This window comes from Argopecten irradians, chromosome 13, assembly GCF_041381155.1.
Source record: "Argopecten irradians isolate NY chromosome 13, Ai_NY, whole genome shotgun sequence".
Classification (NCBI taxonomy): Eukaryota; Metazoa; Mollusca; class Bivalvia; order Pectinida; family Pectinidae; genus Argopecten; species Argopecten irradians.
The window spans coordinates 25,844,444-25,868,802 of NC_091146.1; the positions used below are offsets into that span (position 1 = coordinate 25,844,444).

The 24,359-nt window shown below is 33.9% G+C and overlaps 1 protein-coding gene across 1 annotated transcript in view; it reads left to right on the top strand.

Annotated features, from left to right (window-relative positions):
* Window positions 1-23,018, top strand: part of LOC138305753 (MYCBP-associated protein-like) — a 38,169-nt gene extending 15,151 nt beyond the window's left edge. Inside the window, exons 3-11 of the mRNA XM_069246026.1 lie at window positions 13,940-14,088; window positions 14,844-14,950; window positions 15,333-15,391; window positions 17,542-17,648; window positions 18,635-18,797; window positions 19,605-19,724; window positions 21,184-21,247; window positions 21,822-22,026; window positions 22,884-23,018. Of these exons, the coding sequence (XP_069102127.1) occupies window positions 13,940-14,088; window positions 14,844-14,950; window positions 15,333-15,391; window positions 17,542-17,648; window positions 18,635-18,797; window positions 19,605-19,724; window positions 21,184-21,247; window positions 21,822-22,026; window positions 22,884-23,018 (1,109 nt within the window). The remainder of the gene's footprint in view (window positions 1-13,939; window positions 14,089-14,843; window positions 14,951-15,332; window positions 15,392-17,541; window positions 17,649-18,634; window positions 18,798-19,604; window positions 19,725-21,183; window positions 21,248-21,821; window positions 22,027-22,883) is intronic.
* The last annotated feature ends 1,341 nt before the right edge of the window (window positions 23,019-24,359 follow it).

A 24,359-nucleotide genomic window follows, 5' to 3' on the forward strand; every position in this document is an offset into this window, starting at 1 on the left:
GAAATCTACATATATTTGGTTTGTCAATAGTAGTGTAGCTGTTCTTTCTGGAGTCGGGGTCATTTGAACCCTTGAATTCTGTTGTGTTTGTGATGTGTCTTTAAAGCGTTATTCATCAATATTGAAACATTTACGAGGCGACCAAGGGAGATCACTCCTGTAAAAAGTCATTCATTTTCCTGTTAAGACAAGTTTAATTTAAAGGTACATTGTAGTGTGACATGCACCTGTAAATTCTGTTCCAAATCTTGATAACTATATATATTCTTTGCTGTTAAGATTTATTTTTGTTGATAAAGACCTAATCATTTTAAATTTCATTTCAAATTACTTCCTATTTCTAAAGCTTTGAATTTTACTGCCGTACTGATAAAATTTAGTCTCAATATTTTATGTTCTCAATATCTCTAATTGATATTTTAATTTCAAAATACACAGACGAGACAAAGCTATAAAACTTCAGCCCTTTTTATGAATTTAATTCCCCGTCTTGGGGCCCCCTCAGATAAGTATGTTAGCAACATTGAATGCTATAGAAATCTGAGTTAATTGTCTCCTGTCTCATTTAAAGCACACACAATTAGTAATAAATCTAGAGGTATTCCAAAGGTCCCCAAACATTGGACTTTATTCCTCTGTTTCATTACAACAATACTGCCGCTGAAATTTATTTCTTTGGATGTTGTCGGGGACAAACAGCCGATTTCTAAAGTTTTCCGAGGAAAGGAAATAGGTTTGGGAATTTATTGTGTTCAATTTAATGTTCTGTATTGGCCTTTGAATTCGAGATACAGGTAAGTTTTGTTAAGGTGATATATATCAAATATAGACATAAAGATATCTGGTTGTAAAGGTATAATATTTCATTCCAAATTCAACATTTTTGAAGGTTTTTTGCACCAGGAGTCACACCTGATATATGATGTGTTGACTTACAAATAAAAGGACACATTATTAACATACAAAATAATTCATAACTTGATGGGACCAATCATATATTTAAAATAACAGTCACCAAAAATATTTAATTGTTTAAAGTGAACAGTCGGGCAAGGAAAATTAAAGATGGTAAAAATGGTGTGAATGTATCCAATATAATTTCTTATGGAATAGAAAAATAAAATATCCTGTCAAAACCTCTCTGCATGCGAAGAAATTAATTCATTGTTTAGGAATCCTAAAACGTCCTCCCGACTGACTATGTCCGTGGTTACATTTCCCGGCAGCCTTGCTTTCAAAGAGTTATTTCAATGGTCAGAACTGGGCAACGTAAGCAGAACTTGACCGTCGTTCTAATATGTGAGAATATTTGGAAGGCCAATGCTGAATGCATTTAGACTGGTTTTCTTTGCCCGACTATTCACTTTAAGTATTTGTACGAAAACGTTCAATCATAAAAATTTTAAAATATCTTTAGAATAAATTGTAAAGTTCATAACATATAATAGAGTATTGTCAGATATTGAATGGTAAACATTGTACTATAATATGTTTATTTCTGATATTTTAAAGATGCTACACCGCCGACAAATTGGTAATTTCCATCTATCAAAACCAGATATCTGACTATAAAAACACTAAAAACACTAAAAACTTAACATCATTAAAAAGTTTGAGATTCTTATTTTACTTCATTATTTAGAAAAGAATTAAGTAGTTCATTGTGTCCCGAAAAATCCGTAACACTACGCCCTACATAGATTGAGGCACTGATTGTGCAGACAACAAAAGCAAAACAAATTATTTTATATAAAAAAATTTTTTAATAAGACATTATATAACATGATTAAACATCAATTATTATCTAAATGATAAATGTTATTCATACTTTGTCAGCGGTGGAGCATCTTTAAAGTATTTAAAGTTTTCATTTGGGCTTCTAAGCTGTGAAGATTTAAGTGAAAATATTGAACTTTCTCATTAGAATTAAGTGATATTAATGGCGGGGATCGGAAAGGCCGCTACTTTATTAAAGAAAGCGGCGACTAGCCAGCAAGCCCCGGGTTCTGCCGGTGGTTCTAGTCGAGATGGTGACAAGCGCGGGGACAACAAGGGCAAAATGTCAGCAAATTCTATAATTCTCGGTAAGAAACATGACCACAAAATTTCCATTAAATTAATAATTATTGTTACTGTATAACAAGTGAGTTACAATGTTTTACTTTATTTTTGGTACATGTACCGCATTCGTCATTATTAGGGTGCTTAAATAATTGTAACAAAGGAGAGGGCGTTTATTAATGAACCACAGTGTGCAGTAAGATGTGGATAAAAAAGTCAGCCATAATTTTTATCTTTCTGTACTCATGGTAAATTGATCCCTAACAGTAACCATGCATATGACTTTTATCCTTTGAGACACATTATTATGTCGTGATTCACATGTAAAAGACTCACAAGTTCAAGTAATATGGGATACACATAATGATGTTAGAGGCAACACATGTTGTAAAACATTGTTAAATGCATGGAAAGGGGGAATTTGTACATCTTCAACTCTTCTCCAGAAAAGCGAAGGGCCGCTTATAGGGGGATCGAGGTGTGCTAATTATGGTAAATACAGTACTTGTGGTTTTACTGAAATCACAGAATTCAAAACACCAGCGAAATATTTTGAATTTCATAACTATTAAAACTGCTAGCATTGCATAATGGAAGCGGTGTAGTTGGCCTTACATCGAAATTAAAAACCAACAAATATGTTTCGCTGACAAAACCGCAAAAACAAATGTGACTGCGATTTAAAGCGCTATGATATAAAGTGTAAAAAATTTATTAAGTGCTTGCATAATTATTATTTTTGGCAATCTAATGAAAATTAGACTTGTGATTCAGCTCCACTCTGTTACTGTATGTTACGCTCCAATACAAGATCTAACATTACTCCCTGTTCGGGGTCACCTCAGCATGACCCTTATGGTTAGCCAATCACCATGTCGCCTATGGGTGACTGGTTGATTCTCTCGGAAGGAGCTCATTGGTCTGATATAAAACATCATACTTGACAACTTAGGATATCCAAAAAACATTTGTGTTTCCGGTAACCCTACTGACCCTATTAACAAGAAAATTAAACTCTGGGAACCAAATCCATGGTACATGTATATGATATTATATCATTAAGGCTATTTCAGTTTTTCTGGATCAGAAATTAATGAAACCCTCCCCCCCCCCCCCCAACTAAAAAATAAAAAGTCTGAATGTGTCTATTTTAAATACATGTATTATCACCAGATTTATTTTGTTTGGCCTTATCGTGGCTGAGTTTTAAATTTATTCAAAGTTTGCACTTGAGATTAATGTAATCAGCCGTGTTTGTTTTCTGACAAATCCGTACGTGTATTTAAGTATTAGCGCTTGAAATGTCAAAAGTTTGGGAATTGATAATGAGGTTTTAATTTTATGGTATAATCAATTTAAAATGGATATTGCAAAATCTTGATGTGTTAGATGCAGACATAGTAATTAAGTTGACTGGATATTAACCGAACATTTCACCCTTAAAGAAGCATTTAGATTCTTCTAGTTCATAGGTTGGACTAGTCCAATTTGGAACTTCAGGGAGGATTAAATGCACTGATTAGGTATAGATCAACTAAAAAAATTATACAGCAATGTTAATGATGTCATTAATTATTAATAATCCTACATTATATATAAATTCTGCATTTGTATATTACAGAGTTTTCTGCCCTGGCATGTTAAATATATTAAGTTGTTTGATTGTGCCTTCATTTGTTTACTAGTTCTATGCAAGATTTTCTGCAAAAACGACATGATTTTTGCTAACAAAATAATGAAGTCACAATCCATATGATTGTACCTATACCAACAAAGGCAGTTAACTCTTATATTCAGAATTGCTTCAGCAAAACGTAAGGTAAATGATCTTACTAGTTATCACAAGAAAATCTGACTTAAGAAATCAGACTTCTTGAATTTAATAATCTATATGCTGTATTTAAGGTCAATATTAGAAAGCCAAAAAGATTTTTTTTTATGTAAAACCTGTAACCATTACACTGTATATTAATATAGGGACTAGAGTAGATCACCCTGCCTAACATCTATATAAATAAAAAAAAAATTTGATAAAAACTTGTAACAATTCTATTAATATAAGGACTAGAATGGATCACCCTTCCTAACTCCTATATAAATATATACACACTTGTATATAAAAAAAAAATTTGATAAAAACTTGTAACAATTCTATTAATATAAGGACTAGAATGGATCACCCTTCCTAACTCCTATATAAATATATACACACTTGTATATTCTTTTTTTTTTTTTATAAAAACCTGTAACAATTATATTAATATAAGGACTAGAATGGATCACCCTGCCTAACTCCTATATAAATATGTCAAAAATGATCAGAATTGGTATACATGCAATTTTTATTTTCAATGTATAATTTCTTACAAAATTTAAAATCACTATACAGTATATCAGAAATGTACTTTTAATAAAAAAAATAGTCTAAGGCATGTCATGAAGCTAGTGATTGCTGAAAAATCTTTAAAAGAAGCAAATCAATAAATATTGATTTGACACAAGTGCTAATGGTATAAATTACCAGTTCACAATCCTAACAATATAATTAACTGAGTTGCTGATTATACTTACCGAAATTAAGAAAACAAATTTTTTATTTCTTCCATGAAACCATATCCTGTCATTCCTCTCTCAGTTTATTTTTGTGTTTAGTGACACAAACCCCATGTTAATATACCGTGAGAGCTTAAGTGATCTTAGTCATTAATTATGTATGCATCATCAGATTTTCCATTTAAATGACCTCGTCAGCTTTGATTACTCAAACCCTGATTTTAATTAAGCTCATGTTGAAACATTAAATTTAATTTTGTTATCCGATATTTTCTTTTTAAGCTGAAATACAAATTTTAGGTGAAATATATTATGATAAGTTGTTGTTTTTATTGAATATGATATTTACAAAATGACTATTTTTTATTGAGGAATCTAACAATGCTTGTTTTAACTTGTTGTCCATTTTGTTTGAGTACAGACCTGTCTATTTAGTTCTTCCACTGAAGATGACAGTAAATTAAAGGGCTTCTAATATCCGCTGTAATGTTTAGACAATATTTTAATTAGAATAAAAAAATGTTGATATTAACCAAAAAGAATATTGAATAGATTTGACACAAGTTACGGCGACTCATGACTAAGGCATCTCCTAACAAAGGCACTAGTACATAATTTCATCTTAATAAGCACCTTTTCATTTTCCCCCTTGGCAATTATTGGGTCATATACGGTATGTCTGACAGCATAATCACACAGTATTTCACTGACTTAAAAAAGGGGCTGCGATGACCGAGTGGTTAACATGTCTCAACATATTACCACAAGCGGCAGCCATCCACCTCTGGGTCACAATTTAAGTTTGAATCCCATGTGGGGCATTTGCCAAGTACTGACCGCTGGTCAGTAGTTTTTCTCTGGGTACTTCAGCTTTCCTTCACCATCAAATCTGCCAGATCCTAAAATGCTGTTAATAGGACGTAAAACTGAAACAAACCAGAAATCAAAGTTGAAATAATTTAACCAGTTAGCCAAGGATGTCTTAAGTAAAATATAGATGGTGTTAACACTTACCGTGCGTTCCATTTGCAGATTCGTTCCAGTTGTAACGATAAGAATCTGTTGTATCTCAAATGGAACGCCCCGTTCAAGGAAAACTGTACTGGTACAAGTGGTTCGTTTTCAGAAGCGTAACACATGGATCCAAGATGACGGACCCGAGATTTTTCATTTTAAATCGGAATGTTTTCTTTGTTGAAAACAAGACGGATATTATTTATACATGTACACTTTTACACAGTGTAAAACAAAAAGTTTCTGGACAATGAATACCCGTATAATATCTCATAAATATACAATACAGACACAGGTCTAAAAATCTTGTTTATATCCAAAAAAATACAGGTGTAAAAATCTCGTTAATATACAATATAGATACAGGTGTAAAAATCTCGTTAATATACAATACATATACAGGTGTAAATAGTTCGTTAATATACAATACAGATACAAAAGTAACAATCTTGTTAATATACAATATAGATACAGGTGTAAAAGTGTTAATATACAATAAGATACAGGTGTAAAAGTGTTAATATACAATAAGATACAGGTGTAAAAGTGTTAATATACAATATAGATACAGGTGTAAAAATCTTGTTAATATACAATATAGATACAGGTGTAAAAATCTTGTTAATATACAATATAGATACAGGTGTAAAAAGTGTTAATATACAATATAGATACAGGTGTAAAATCTGTTAATATACAATACAGATACAGTGTAAAAGTGTTAATATACAATAAAATCTGTTAATATACAATATAGATACAGGTGTAAAAGTGTTAATATACAATACATATACAGGTTAAAAACTTGTTAATATACAATAAATACAGTGTGTTATAAAAAGTGTTAATATACAATACAATAATACAGGTGTAAAAATAGTCGTTAATATACAATATAGATACAGGTGTAAAAATCTCGTTAATATACAATATAGATACAGGTGTAAAAGTGTTAATATACAATATAGATACAGGTGTAAAAAGTGTTAATATACAATATAGATACAGGTGTAAAAGTGTTAATATACAATATAGATACAGGTGTAAAAAGTGTTAATATACAATATAGATACAGGTGTAAAAGTGTTAATATACAATATAGATACAGGTGTAAAAATGTTAATATACAATATAGATACAGGTGTAAAAGTGTTAATATACAATATAGATACAGGTGTAAAAGTGTTAATATACATATAGATACAGTATAAAAGTAATATACAGATACAGGTGTAAAAGTGTTAATATACAATATAGATACAGTGGTGAAAAATCTGTTAATATACATACAGATACAGGTGTAAAATTTAATATACAATACAGATACAGGTGTAAAAGTGTTAATATACAATATAGATACAGGTGTAAAATGTTAATATACAATACAGATACAGGTGTAAAAATCTTGTTAATATACAATAAGATACAGGTGTAAAATGTTAATATACAATATAGATACAGTGTGTTAATATACAATATAGATACAGGTGTAAAAATCTCGTTAATATACAATACAGATACAGGTGTAAAAATCTTGTTAATATACAATACAGATACAGGTGTAGAAATTTTTTGTATACCTGTCTGTATGTAACGACGGATGAAATTTGTAACCTATAGTAAACTGAATATATATAGAAAACAGTACTGATGAAGATCAACCATAAAAAATTGTTCTAACTTCATTTATTTTGAAAATGAAATTAAGGATGTAAAGTGGTCATTTTATAATTCTTAAAACTTTTTGAAAATTTAATTTCAAGAATATGTAGATTGAATGATATTAGGATTCAAAGGTTCCCTATTGACTTTTATTTGTTTATTTTCCATGTTTGTTTACGGGGCGACCTACGTACGTAACCCTGTGGAAAGTTGACTTTACGTGTTTATTTTGGGGCCCCTGTGTCAAGGGTCTGACGTGGGAACAGGATATTCTTCATCAAACATTTTTGTTATGTCGTTATGCCTTGTTTAAATCTCACATGTATAGATTCTGACATGTTATAGACTTAGGTAAAAAGGATTTTCTTTTGTGTTTAAGAAAGTTGTGAATCCATTTTCACCTCCATCATGTAGACCTTTCAGTACATTACGATTGATTTGGTTGGCTATTTACCTTCATTACATCTTGGAGTACAGTGTGCCTTAATGGATTCGGTTTGAAGTGTTTCTCATCTCTCTCAGATTTGGATTGAATTATGAGTTTGTTGGATGAGACTTTTTCAACATAATTTCGCTCTTATAATGTAGAAATTGGAGTGTCTGAAGACCGATTTAACGACTATTAAAAGAGTTTTCTTTTTAAGACTTTCAATGGATTTACTAAATGTGCTGTTGGCACTGAACAACTCCCGACTGCTCATCAGTCATCTTAATTCAAGAAATGTATATGGATTCATTCAGATCTATGTTACAAGACAATTATCATTCAGGAAAAGTATTTGAATTCTATCGAGTTTGTGGAATTTATAAAAATATTACACAATTTGAAAAATTATAACTTTAAAATTTGACGAAAATCGCCATGTCCACGGATATTTCCAAAAGGAGGCTTTCACTACAGGTTGTTTCAACACCAATACCTGTTTCGCGATCGCCTAAAAATAACTCTGCGCCACCTAGCGCTCTGCGACGGCAACATACGGTTCCAACTGTTGATCGTAAACTTACATCGTCAACTGGACAAATGGGAGCCGAATATCGTCGTAAAAGTGCCAGTAGGTCTAGAGTTTGTTTTTTTGGAAATTTATGAAAAGGTTGAATCGTGAATACATTCTGTATCTGAATTACTCTCAAATCTTGCTTGAAACATTTTGATTTCTTATCAGTCATTTCTCGCCAGTCCAACATCAGTAGAGAGCCTATCAACTTGTATAGATAAATCAACTTGTATAGATAAATTAATTTGCAAAAGAAATCAAATAGAGAAACCTACATGGTTTTCAAAGTTATTGGGACAGAGGCACTTATTGAGACAGAGGCACTTAATGGGTTAGAGGAGCCTATCATGACAGAGGCGCTTATTGAGACAGAGGTGCTTACATTGTGTTGAAAACGGTATCAAAGATTTTGTTGATGGGACAATTTCATTATTTTCAATAAATTTTTGATAAATGCAAGTTCTGAGCTATCCCTTCAACAGAGAGCTTTTATTCAGGGACTTATTATCATATCAGTATTCTTATTCTAAAGAGAAACTTATTCGAACTGCCTTAATTAAAATACATATATGTTTGATAAATCAAATTAATTCAAAATGCATGTAAATACATGTAAATATATTTTGTAGATATTTCATATATCTCATAGTTTTTTGTTCCAGAATAATTTTATATTTAGCTTTTTTAAAAGGAAAGTTTTGAATCAATTGTCACTTGAGAAGTTTGCCTTCATAATGATAATGAATACAAAAGGGAACATTTTGAGAAATAAGCTCGTCTAGCTTTGACCAAAAGATTTTAGAAATATTTAGAAAAGGACTTTGTTATCGTATCCTCATCAATATGCCTATATAATATGAAAATTATTCAAATACCAGGTGTTCGATGTTGTTGAAATCTCTGGATAGAATTGTGAATAATTTGTACACCATTAGTCATATATCAACATCAGAACTGAATCCATCTTTGTAAAAAAATCTATTTCTATTATGATGCCGGATAGAATAGCTACTACCATAACAATTAAGGGGATGTCTGATGAAAACAAAAAGTGCTAAAAACTGAAAAATAAGGGGAGGGATAACTACGAATAAGTTATCTCAAATGTTGGAAAAAAGTTGATATTCTGAAGGGATTTTCCTGATCTGACTGATTTGACCTAGAATATTGAAATAATTCAGTAATGTTACACCTGTAAAAGTTTCTTGTGTTGTGTATTTGACCTACAATAGAGATTCGTAATGTTACACCTGTAAAAGTTTCTTGTGTTGTGTATTTGACCTACAATAGAGATTCAGTAATGTTACACCTGTAAAAGTTTCTGGTGTTGTGTATTTGACCTACAATAGAGATTAAGTAATGTTACACCTGTAAAAGTTTCTGGTGTTGTGTATTTGACCTACAATAGAGATTAAGTAATGTTACACCTGTAAAAGTTTCTGGTGTTGTGTATTTGACCTACAATAGAGATTCAGTAATGTTACACCTGTAAAAGTTTCTTGTGTTGTGTATTTGACCTACAATAGAGATTCGTTAATGTTACACCTGTAAAAGTTTCTTGTGTTATGTATTGACCTACAATAGAGATTAAGTAATTTACACCTGTAAAAGTTTCTTGTGTTGTTATTTGACCTACAATAGAGATTCGTAATGTTACACCTGTAAAAGTTTCTTGTGTTATGTATTGACCTACAATAGAGAGATTCAGTAATGTTACACCTGTAAAAGTTTCTTGTGTGTGTGTATGACCTACAATAGAGATTCATGTTACACCTGTAAAAGTTTCTTGTGTTGTGTATTTGACCTCAATAGAGATTCGGTAATGTTTACACCTGTAAAAGTTTTCTTGTGTTGTGTATTTGACCTACAATAAGATTAGGTAAACTGTTAAAAGTTCTTGTGTTGTGTATTTGACCTACAATAGAGACTCATAATGGATGTGTATTTGACCTACAATAGAGGTAATGTTACACCTGTAAAAGTTTCTGTGTTGTGTATTTGACCTACAATAGAGATAGAAAGTACTGATAAGTTTGTGTATTGACCACTGTAATGTTAACCTTTCTCTGTGTTGTGTATCGAGGACCTACAATAGAGATTCATTTACCACTGTTGTGTATTTGACCTACCAATAGTTTACACCTGTAAAACACTACAATAGAGAAGTAATTCTACCACACCTGTTAAAAGTTTTTTTGTGTTGTGTATTTGACCTACAATAGAGATTAAGAGTTACACCTGTAAAGTTTCTTGTGGTATTTGACCTGCAATAGAGATTCAGTAATTTACACCTGTAAAAGTTTAGTGTATTCGACTGGTGGGTATTGATCAGCGTTTACTGCTTTCTATAGCACTAAGAGTCTCGCTGTGTTGATGTACAATCAGTCAATTAAAGCTATTAGCTTCTCAGTCTACTGTAAATGTTCACAACATCCTGTAACACAGGTAACTGGAAAATATATCTGCCAGACCAGGGTTCAAACCTGGGACCTCTGAACACTGGCCAGATGGTCTATGGATTGACCTTTATTGTTTCTCTAAGTTTTCACCCTCATCGAGGACATGAGACCCTATTTCAATTAACCACTGTAGGTATCCATAGATGAGTACCTGTAACACTGAGAGGGGAAAATATATCTGCCAGACCGGAATTCGAACCTGGGACCTCTGAACACTGGCCAGATGCTCTTATGATTTCTCCTCCACTCTCCAGGACATTAAAGTTATAATATTGTAATTATTGGAATTCTTAAAATGTTGGTAATTTTTTGTGGTGAAGATCATCTTAAAAACTCTTCTTGATTTGTGAGTGTGAAAATTACTGCACTCTGACTTTAATGTTAGTTTATTTAAATTTATCGACTGTCCATACGTTCAGGTATCTACCGTATTCTATTAACTTCTTTGTGACTCCTCTATCCTCATATGATATAGACTGACACAATTATAATGGAGAATCGGATAAATTCCTGATCGCTTGTAACGGGACAGGTCTTTATGAATTCCTATAGGAACATGTTAACTTTACACCATTCAAAATTCCATCAAAATTATTCAATTAGATTTTTATAAACAGCATTAATGAAAAGAGACACGGTCCTTTGTGATTTATTTCATGAATTTTAATTTAATTTAGCTCTCAGCTACAATATTCTGATTAATCTAAGTTTTAAATGGCTTGGTGTTTGGGTGTAAGCTGACAGCGTCGTGATGCGTTTTGTTCAGAAGCTGACTGAGTTTATTATACCGTGTGTGTATAGATCCAGGGGGGTGTTATTGTATTGAGAAATGTAGAAATGTTCAACATTCGCTTTCATTGATATACCACACGGTTCAATAATGGTGTTTTCTGATCCATGATTTCAATGTATTCTCTCACCTAGACACTGTCCCTATGCTGTATGTATCTCGAATGATTCTATACAGTCGCTCAACAGACATTGGACGTGTGATATTTGAAGATCAGAAGAAATAACGTTTGAAAATTGGAGGCTGATATATGAATCGGGAGAAATTACGTTTGAAAATCGGAGGCTGATTTCTGAATTAGTATTTGAAATCAACAATTTCTGGGCTGTAAAATAGGATGTGTTGGTGTATTTGAAAATTGGAGGATTATTTCTGAATTAGGATTAATTATATTTGAAAATCGGAGGCTGAAATCTGAATTAAGATTTGAAATGACAATTTCTAGGCTGAAAAATAGGATGTGTTGGTGTTTCAAGATTGGAGGATTATTTCTTAATAAGGATTTGAGATTAACTCTTTCAGGATAAGGATTAAGGATATCAGTCACATCGTGAATAATGGATTTTCTTAATACGGAATATATGAAATCAACAATTCTAGGATATTCAGTAACAAGGTCTTATCCCGTCCAATAGATAGTATAGTTTGAAATTAAATACTTGTGAAAAATTTAATTTAGATATACAGTAGTTTGAAATAGAAAATTTGTGAAAAATTCTTTAGATATATTTGAAATTGAAAATTTGTGAAAAATTCTTTAGATAGAGATTGGAATTGAAAATTTGTGAAAAATTCTTTAGCTATAGTTTGAAATTGAAAATTTGAGGAAAATCTATTACGAAAAAGATAGAGTTTGAAATTTAATTTATGACAATTTTCTAGATATACATTGAAATTTAAAGTTTGTGAACTACAGATGCAGACTCTAAATTCTTCTTGATTTTACGGATTCTTTTGCATATTGTTGATAAGTTGATATAATCAAAATTGAATCTGCGTTGTGAATATTCATCAACGTTAGTTGGATATTACCCTACAAAAACTTTATATCATAAAATCGGAAATCCGTGTTGTGTGTAATTTGTATATTACTGGACAATGGTCAAGGAGGACCAGTCTGGTCATTCTCGGGACAGGAGACTGAGTCGTGATCGAGATCATCATGGCGGTCATCAGGGTTCTAAATCTCATCATGGTCACCATAGAGACCGCCGAATGTCCGTCGCCTCACAGAGTGGACGTAGGTGTTTAAATGATTAGTAGTCACTATACATTAGAAGTCAGACTGTTTGAAAATTTTAAAGGCCCACTACCTTTCCGAAACAAAATTAAAATTTTTCTTAAATATAATAATAACAATATTGCAAATATATATTGATAGCCTAGAGAGGGTTACAACACCAATCAAGTGCTAGATTCTTGTGTAATTTATGTTAAGACTGAAGATTCATTTCGCTGACTGAAGATTCATTTCGCTGTCTGTTGCAGTGAATATTATTTAAACTCACGTGGAGTGATTAGGACAATGGCAGGAAACATAAGAAGGAATTACTTCTTTGGCCCATATTTACTTACTTGTATCTTACCAATATACATTTGTTAGGACCCAGTATTATCTGGAATTATCAATACACATTACTTTGGCCTGAAAAATTTGTTAAACACATTGACTGGGTGAAGTGTATGCTATGCCAATATTGACCTTTACCAGTGGTACTTTGTTGTGCTGGTAAATATATTTTTTATATAAAGATTTTTTTTTCTCTACAAAAATGATTGTGTGACGTTTCAATCAATAGGACAATATATTTTGTATTGTTAACTTCACCATCAATAAAAACATGGCTGAAATGTTGCATGCAAAATTAATGTAATAAATTTGTGTAGTTCGTGAATTTAGTGAATGGTGATTTGATTTCAGTTATGATACTGTGTTGTGATCTTTCGTCCTGTTATCGCAATAATGTCAATGTTTGTTAAATTCATATCCATGGTTATATAAATTCAACTTAATGTTGCCATGCAAATTGTATAGAAATTGACAAGAATTGATGGTAGGGATCGAAGGGGCAGAAAATAATGAGATAATTGTGATTGATCTTTGACCTTTAAGGATTTTACCTTTGACCTTTACAGATTGATAATTTCACCTTTCATCTTTACAGATTGACAAAATCACCTTTGATCTTTACAGATTGACAATTTTATCTTTAACATTTATGGATTGACAATTTCACGTTTGACCTTTACAGATTGATAATTTCACCTTTCATCTTTACAGATTGACAATTTCAGCTTTTGACATTTACAATAGATTGACAATTCACCTTTAACATTTACACTAGATTGACAATTCACCTTTGACCTTTACAGATTGATAATTTCACCTTTGACCTTTACAGATAAGTTGAAGGGTAAAACGAAGCCGGGTGGCACACCAGAGAAGTCCGGAACTCCATCGGCGGAGGAAGAGTCCCAGAGTCCGTACCGAAATGTCATCTGGAACGAGGACATCGAAAAACTGCAGATCAAGGAGGAGGATCTCAAACAGGTAAAAATTAATCTCACCTGCAAAATAATACTCATTATTAAAGGTATAATCACATCTAAACAATTTTTGTTTGAATACATTTATTATTTATTTTACAAGGATTGTGTAAATAGTCCTATAGGACCTATAGATGTTTTACCCATTTCATTTGCTGCCATTTTGCAATTTCCATTCCAAAGCAAGTTTGTGAAGATGATTTAAAAATTCAATGAAATTTTTTATTGATATAGATAATGTACTAGGATAAGGGTTATATAAACAGTCCTATTGGGCCTATAAATGTTTTTCGTTGACACATAGGATTACACATTATACATGTACTGTAAATATACCTATTTTCTTTGGCTGCTATTAGATTTCGTGATTTCCAACAAGTTTGTGAAGATAAACTTTCGCAAATTAAAAGAAATCAATGGAATTGTTAACTGATATAAATAATGTACTTGTTTATTTGTGTAGACTAACTTTCAAGATCTTATTTGACTCGTGAAATTCGGGAAAACAAATCTCATGCAAAAGAAAATTTATTTACAGTATACGAGACAATATTTTTGCAAATGCACAATGAGCATTCCAAAACAGCCAAAAAGAGAAGAAATGTAATACAGATAGTGAGAAAATATTTGTGGATCATGCCTTACCATCATCTCTTAAGGCAAAAAGTGAGAAAAAAAATTAGTTACTTGACTAATGTTCTCAATTGATTGCAAGTTATAGATTTTTTAATCAGTGTTTTTAATTATCTCCCTTGACAGGTTCATGAGCAAAAGAAATCGCCCCCAGGTGGAGCTCCAAAGGTCAACAAGGTCACTGTGAAAAAACTTAAACCAGCTTCAGAATGGAACAAACCCAAACCCAAAGTGTAGGTATTCAAACAATCAGAGTTTCCTCTGGCCTTCACACCAAAAGTAGACATTCTGGTTGTATAGGATCAGAGTTTCCTCCGACCTTCACTCCCGGCTTTGATGGTTCACTAATCAGCTGTTATTACAGTAATAAATAACATTATAATATGAACTATTGATGCTCAACCTTTCACAACAAACTTAGATTAATTTTTATTTCAACCAAACCACGGGGATAATAACATGTACTGTTGGTTGATATGGTCTACACAGTGCTGTATCACTCCCATGGCATATACACTTTTTTTACCAAGTATCGTAACAGCAGTTGTTAAAAAGCGAATCAGATAAAATTTATTATGTACGTGCATCTTAACCTTACTGTTTGTATGTTACCAGTGTCACTGTAGCGAGGCCTGCCCCTCCAGATGCTCCTCTAAAACCTATGGACGTATCAGGTGAGTAACAGACTTTAAATAGAGTTATCTCCCATGTACAGATGTCCCCTTAAACCTATGGATGTATCAATTTAGTAATAGACTTTAGATAGAGTTATCTCCCATGTACAGATGTCCCCTTAAACCTATGGACATATCAGGTAAGTAACAGAGTTTGGATAGAGTTATCTCCCATGTACAGATGTCCCCTTAACCTATGGATGTATCAATTTAGTAATAGACTTTAGATAGAGTTATCTCCCATGTACAGATGTCCCCTTAAACCTATGGACATATCAGGTAAGTAACAGAGTTTGGATAGAGTTATCTCCCATGTACAGATGTCCCCTTAATCCTATGGATGAATCAATCAGTTTAGAGGTAAACAGAGTATCAGATTAACAACAGAGTAAGGATAGAGTTTATCTCCCATGTACAGTTGTCCCCTTAAACCTATGGACATATCAGAATTATTCAAGTAACAGAGTAAGGATAGAGTTATCTCCCATGTACAGATGTCCCCTTAATCCTATGGACTTTTCAGGTTAGTAACAGACTTTAGATAGAGTTATCTCCCATGTACAGATATCCCCTTTAAGCTATGGACATATCAGGTTAGTAACAGACTTTAGATAGAGTTATCTCTCATGTACAGTTGTCCCCTTAACCTTTGGTACTCATATCAGGTATAGTAACAGAGTTAGGATAGAGTTATCTCCCATGTACAGATGTCCCCCTTAAACCTATGGACTTATCAGGTTAGTAACAGAGTTAGGATAGAGTTATCACCCATGTACAGATGTCTCCTTAAACCTATGGACTTATCAGGTTAGTAACATAGTTTGGATAGAGTTATCTCCCATGTACAGATGTCCCTTTAATCCTATGGACTTATCAGGTTAGTAACAGACTTTAGATAGATTTATCTCCATGTACAGATTTCCCCTTAAACCTATGGACGTTATCAGGTTAGTAACAGAGTTAGGATAGAGTTATCTCCCATGTACAGATGTCCCCTTTAAGCTATGGACGTATCAGGTTAGTAACAGACTTTAGATAGAGTTATCTCCCATGTACAGATGTCCCCTTAAACCTATGGACATATCAGGTAAGTAACAGAGTTTGGATAGAGTTATCTCCCATGTACAGATGTCTCCTTAAACCTATGGACTCATCAGGTTAGTAACAGAGTTTAGATAGAGTTATCTCCCATGTACAGATTTCCCCTTAAACCTATGGACTTATCAGGTTAGTAATAGAGTTAGGATAGAGTTATCTCCCCATGTACAGATGTCCCCTTTAAGCTATGGACGTATCAGGTTAGTAACAGAGTTAGGATAGAGTTATCTCCCATGTACAGATGTCTCCTTAAACCTATGGACTTATCAGGTTTAGTAACAGAGTTTGGATAGAGTTATCTCCCATGTACAGATGTCCCTTAAACCTATGGACTTATCAGGTTAGTAACAGACTTTAGATTAGAGTTATCTCCATGTACAGATTTCCCCTTAAACCTATGGACTTATCAGGTTAGTAATAGAGTTAGGATAGAGTTATCTCCCATGTAACAGATGTCCCCTTTAAGCTATGGACGTATCAGGTTAGTAACAGACTTTAGGTAGAGTTATCTCTCATGTACAGTTGTCCCCTTAAACCTATGTACATATCAGGTTAGTAACAGAGTTAGGATAGAGTTTATCTCCCATGTACAGATGTCCCCTTAATCCTATGGACTTTTCAGGTTAGTAACAGACTTTAGATAGAGTTATCTCCCATGTACAGATGTCCCCTTAAACCTATGGACATATCAGGTAAGTAACAGAGTTTGGATAGAGTTATCTCCCATGTACAGATGTCCCCTTAATCCTATTATATATCAGGTTAGTAACAGACTTTAGATAGAGTTATCTCCCATGTACAGATGTCCCCTTAAACCTATGGACGTTTCAGGTGAGTAACAGACTTTATATAGAGTTATCTTCCATGTACAGATGTCCCCTTAAAGCTATGGATGTGTCAGTTTAATGAATTTGGAGTTTGAAAAAAAAAATCTGTACAGACTTCAGACAAAATGTTGCCGTTCTTGTGTGATTGATGATACAGGGAATGATAAAAAAAACTTTATTCATTTCAATACCAGGTAACTTATTTTGTGGTTCATTTTTCTACAGGTTTTGCTGGACCGAGGTACGATAATTTGGGTAATGTAATCGCCCATAGCATCCTGGGAAATTACGATGATTTCCATAAAGAGGCTGTGACCCGGGGTGACCTTTTGGTAAGTTAATTCATGTTTAACAGCTACAGGGTTAAAGTGAATAGTCAGGCAAGAAAATCCAGTCTAAACATGTTCATTGGCCTCTCAAAAGTTCACTGGTATCAAAAACGACGTTCAAGCTCTGCTTATGTTATCCACTTTTGACCATTGAAATTATGAAAAATCTCTGTGTAAATTTAGCATTAAAAAAAAAATATCAGCTTAACTCTAGAGAGAGGCTGCGTGGAAATGTCAAAACGGACATTAGCCAGCTGGAGGATGTTTTTAGGATTTCTAAATAAAGATGAATCTCTTCGCATTCAGAGTGATTTTGTTGGGAAATTTTATTTTTCTGTTTCAAAAGAAATTATACTATATATCTTAACCATTTTTATTGTCTTTAGCCTTCCCTTGCCCAACTATTTATTTACTTTAAGGTGTCTGACAATTCTATACTAAGTCTACTGTTTCTTTGTTACACTGTGGTATACGTGTCTAATTCTACCTCTAGCTCTGCCTCTGGTTCAGTGTGGCTAAGTGGTTAAGGTGTTTGACATTCTACCACTAGCCCTCCAATTTTGGGTAAGGTGGCTGACTGGTTAAGGCGTCTGACAGACATTCTACCACTAGCTATCCATCTGTGGGTCACAGTGGATGAGTGGTTCAGGTGTCAGACATTTTACTACTTAGCCTCCACCACTGGATCAGGGGATGGCTAAGTGGTTAAGGTGTTGGACATTACGCACAATTCTCTACCTCATATCAGACATTGATGAATTACAGAAACACCTTTAGAGTTATGATTCCGTTGTCACATTCTCTAAGTATGGAGAGATTAAATTGGATGTTTGTTTTATTATTCATATAATTAGGAAACACAAGTCAGATATCATACCTTAAGTAAAAAATTTTACCTCAACCAATATCTGACAAAAACTTCATCAAAAGCATTATAAACTCTTTAATTTGAATCTGCATTGAAACTTCATGATTATCTCCCCTTACAGGATCTTCCTGCCCCTAAGGATACAGGGTTTCAAACATCGACGCCGACGGTGAAGTATGAACGTAAAAAGAAGGTGACACCTGTCCACGCTAACGAGAGTAAAGCTTTGGAGAACTGGCAGCAGAAAATGCGTGAAAGGAAAAAACAGCAAGGATATATCTCCAGTAATTACCGTTAACATCACGAGTCTTTTTTGTTATTCATCGTTGTCTGCCCTTGTTTTATGGTTTAATTACTGCGTCGTTAGTCGTGCAACGTCCGTTAACATTCCCTTGTGAACGCGATAACTTGAGTAAATATAAACCAAGCTTAATAAAACTTTGTATGTAAACTAACATTGGAAAGATCTTGGACAAGTTTGAAAATGAGCTGGATTTGACATTAATTTATAGAGATATTGCCCTTTGCACTAATAATTATGATTGGACCTTGTTAATTAAATAACTTGAGTAAATATGCACCCAGCTTAAGTTAAACTTTGTATGTAGACTAACATTGGAAAGATCTTGGACATGTTCGATAAATCAGCTTGATTTGACTCCAACTTAATTACGGAATTATTGGCCTTTGTAATGATAATTATTGAACATGTAAACTAATTAGATCTATGTTCCTAATTTGTGAACAAAAGACATCAGTTTAAAGATGCTCCACCGCCAACAGAGCATAAATGATATTAATCACTTGAACAATAATCAGTAAATGTCCAGCAATAATAAAATAAAATGATGTTGCCACCGTGTATGTTTGTGTCAAGGTAGATTCCTGTGGCTGTGGAACCTAATATGACACAGTACAACAAAGTTAGATATGTACACTTATCAAGGGAGATAATACTGGTTTTTCCATCCAATGTCGATCTGATTCGTATTGAGGGGACGGTATTAATATCTTACAGGCGTTTCTGGTCACATTATGTTGCTTGATTTGTTATGCAAATTAAATCAAAGAACACCTTGATGATTTTTCAGGCCTTCTGAGGAAAAATCCAGAGGATCTAGCTATGAACGCCGCTGATAACTATCGTAAGATCCAGGAGGAACGCTACATCATCGACAGGACCATTCCTGCCATCGACTACGGAAAAGGATGCAAGTACACTATAAACATGCACATTTTCGTGAGAGGGGAAATTTATGCGAAGGTCGCTTGATCGCTAATATTTTGTACATGTATGAACTTAGTTGTTTAATGTTTAAAAGTGTATATATTGCAAAAATAACAACACCGCGAAAGCTGCATGGATACAAAATCAAAAAAATAAGCACTCGCAAAAATATCTACGTTTACAATATGTATTTTCATATTCAACCCAACTTATGAGGGAGAGTAGTTGGGGGGTGGCTTATGAGGGCATAAAATAATAAAATATTAATTTCCTGCGAGGGAGAGGAGTTGGGGGGAACTTATTCATGGGACAAAATAACACAATATAAATTTTCTACGAGGAGAGGAGTTGGGGGCTTATTAGGCACAAAATAACACAATATAAATTTTCTACAAGGAAGAGGAGTTGGGGGCTTATTAGGCACAAAATAACACAATATAAATTTTCTAGAGGGAGAGGAGTTGGGGGCTTATTAAGGCACAAAATAACACAATATAAATTTTCTACGAGGGAGAGGAGTTGGAGAGGAGTGGGGGGCTTATTCAAGGAAACAAAATTGAAGTTTTGGAAGAAAAAAAATTCTTTTTGTACTAGGACAGATATTTATCTGCCAAAGTAAACATGGATTCTTTGATGCTTTTCAGTGAAATATAATCAATAATCAAATTTTGTTCACATTCCATCACATGAATTTTTGATAATTTGGGATACAATACCGGTTGTATAATATCATACAGTCATTTAAACCATGTGATAGGGGTGTTTATATATTGTTTTTAAAAATCCTTTTCCAGAAGAGGGGAAGGGCTCTTATAGGAGAGGGGTGCTAATTATGGTGTACATGAATACAGTATTCATTTAATTTCTGTTTCTTTTTTTAAGAAATAAGTTGATCATAAACAGCAATGTATATACATTTCTTTCACGGCTTCTGAGTTTTTGTTTTCTCCCTCGCCATGGGAACACCACAATCTATCCACCCCATTGCCAGGTACTGATAGTAAGCTGTTGGTTTTTCTCTGGTTACTCTGGCTTTCCTCCACCATGTAAGCCTTGCACATCCTAAATGACCCTAGCTGTTAATAAAATGTTCAACTTAAATCAAACCCTTGCTGTGAAACATTGTATCCAATCACTTTCCATCTCCTTATATGGAACCTGGACATTAAAGATGCTCCACCGCCGACAGAGCATAAACATTACCCATCATTTGAACAATATCTGATGTATATGCGTCTAATTGACTCAAAAATACAATAAAATAACATATTCTTCTGTTGGTAATGCACAATCAGTACTTTGTTCCATATAGGGCATACTGCCATGACTTTTTTCGGGATGCAATTAATCAATATATTATCTGAAAAGCTTTAAGTTATTTTGTAACTGAAGAAAAATTCATGTTTTATCTTATATAATGACACTTGTATTGCATATTATAGATCGGGTGGGCAGCGAGTTTTGGAAACAGCAGGCGAGATTCGGAGACGATGTATCCGGCATCCAGTAAGTGTCAATTAAAATGTCAAGTGAGATAATTCATATCTGGAGCTAAAATAAAAGTGGTGTATCATTTATCATTATATTGAAGATAAAGTCTATGTCTGATAATATAAAAAGTATTTTTTATCGCATAAAGGGAGACAATTCATATCTGGACTTAAAATGTGATTACATGTATAAGACAAGAAAATTCTGAGATTAGAAATACCACACAGACAAGGGGAGATAATTCATGCATTCAATTTTCAATCATATAAGGGAGATAAATCAAATCTGGAGCTAAAAATGATTAGAAATACAGCAGTGTTAAATGCCACACAGATAAAGGAGATAATTCATACATGCAGCTATGTCGTTCGTACAGCTCATTAAAAGTGTACTAAAATGATTAGTGTAAATTTGAGCTTGTGAATCAGGATAATTTGAGGTAAAGTTTTCTTTACTTTGGTATGATTTTTTTCATGATCAAGAACAATGCCATTGTTTTATGGAACATCAGAACTTTGACCCTTGACCTTTCCCTATGTTAGGCGATGTTACCTTGATAATCCTAACCTTTGACATTTGATCTTTCCAGTATGACCTTGACCCAGTCAGAGCGAGGCTATCCACGCCCTATAGAGCATGTTGGCATTCCCCAGGGGGTGAGGAATGTGAAAGGCTGGAACTGGTCGCCGACACATACCACCCCTGTCCATTACCCGTGGCATAAGGCCCAGTACCTGTCCGAGAGGAAGAGCGAGCTACAGCCAATCATAGACGAACTGGACCCTCATCAACCAGTTAGTGTCTCATTCATGTTTTTACCTCAAATTTTAGCGAGAAAAATCATCTAGGCCATGCCTGTTGTTCGATCATTTTTAGCTCACCGTTTTGACTTTGACCCCGGGGGCAGGAGGGGCAGGACCCAATAGGAGAAATAGAGGTAAATCTTTTAAATTAATACTAGTCATATAGTTCTACTTGGATTGTAACCAAATTTGGCCCACAAACATTCTTAGGGGAAGGCATTACAAACAGGGCCTCTTGTTCATGATTTCTTCTACTATGTTTCTCAGAAAACATTGAACCACTTTTATATAAATAATAGACCATACTTTTACAAAGTCAAGGTTAAATGTAGTGTTTCCAATTTGCCAACATTATATAGCGAAGCTTACCCTTTGTTTACAAGTAGTTAATTACTATTGTTTACTATGAGCTCATGTCCAATTATAAATTGGTTTAATACTACATCCCACAAGGCCGGAATAAAACCAGTTCACATCATCACAGCTCATTAACCAAATATCAATGGGCTTTTCACTGGTAAACAAATTTTCATGTGCAGGTTAATGATTGGTGATATTGACCTATTGTTTCTATATTAAAAATCAAAGAGATGTTAGTAATGTACAGGAAGCTTACTGTTTTCCAAGTTAAATACATAACTGATTAAATTTGTCTTTTTCTGCAAACAGTTATTCCTATTTGATATAGATTTATTTAGTTTGTGCATTGATATCTCATCCTGCACTGAAAAATTATATTATAATAGACTCTTCCTGCGTTTGAATTAGAAGAGATGGAATGGTTCAATAGGGGTGACCAAGTTGATACCATAAACCCAGCATAAAACCGTTATGTTTTCTTTTAACAGAAGTTTGACGGACTTGAAGTCGTCGGTTCGAACCAGCCAACCATACACCCAGAACGCCAAGACACGGACATCAAATTTACCGATGTTTTCGATAAATATCCTGAGGAGGACGAGGAGAATGAGGAAAACTTGTAAGTACTACATGATAATAGAATCATTCCCTACCTAGAGGGTGTGACATGATAATAGAATCATTCCCTACCTAGAGGGTGTGACATGATAATAGAATCATTCCCTACCTAGAGGGTGTGACATGATAATAGAATCATTCCCTACCTAGAGGGTGTGACATGATAATATAATCATTCCCTACCTAGAGGGTGTGACATGATAATAGAATCATTCCCTACCTAGAGGGTGTGACATGATAATAGAATCATTCCCTACCTAGAGGGTGTGACATGATAATAGAATCATTCCCTACCTAGAGGGTGTGACATGATAATAGAATCATTCCCTACCTAGAGGGTGTGACATGATAATAGAATCATTCCCTACCTAGAGGGTGTGACATGATAATAGAATCATTCCCTACCTAGAGGGTGTGACATGATAATAGAATCATTCCCTACCTAGAGGGTGTGACGTGATAATAGAATCATTCCCTACCTAGAGGGTGTGACATGATAATAGAATCATTCCCTACCTAGAGGGTGTGACATGATAATAGAATCATTCCCTACCTAGAGGGTGTGACGTGATAATAGAATCATTCCCTACCTAGAGGGTGTGACATGATAATATAATCATTCCCTACCTAGAGGGTGTGACATGATAATAGAATCATTCCTTACCTAGAGGGTGTAACATGATAATAGAATCATTCCCTACCTAGAGGGTGTTACATGATAATGAATCATTCCCTACCTAGAGGGTGTGACATGATAATAGAATCATCACCTACCTAGAGGGTGTGACATGATAATAGAATCATTCCCTACCTAGAGGGTGTGACATGATAATAGAATCATCACCTACCTAGAGGGTGTGACATGATAATAGAATCATCACCTACCTAGAGGGTGTGACATGATAATAGAATCATTCCCTACCTAGAGGGTGTGACATGATAATAGAATCATTCCCTACCTAGAGGGTGTGACATGATAATAGAATCATTCCCTACCTAGAGGGTGTGACATGATAATAGAATCATCACCTACCTAGAGGGTGTGACATGATAATAGAATCATCACCTACCTAGAGGGTGTGACATGATAATAGAATCATTCCCTACCTAGAGGGTGTGACATGATAATAGAATCATTCCCTACCTAGAGGGTGTGACATGATAATAGAATCATTCCCTACCTAGAGGGTGTGACATGATAATAGAATCATTCCCTACCTAGAGGGTGTGACATAATAATAGAATCATTCCCTACCTAGAGGGTGTGACATGATAATAGAATCATTCCCTACCTAGAGGGTGTGACATGATAATAGAATCATTCCCTACCTAGAGGGTGTGACATG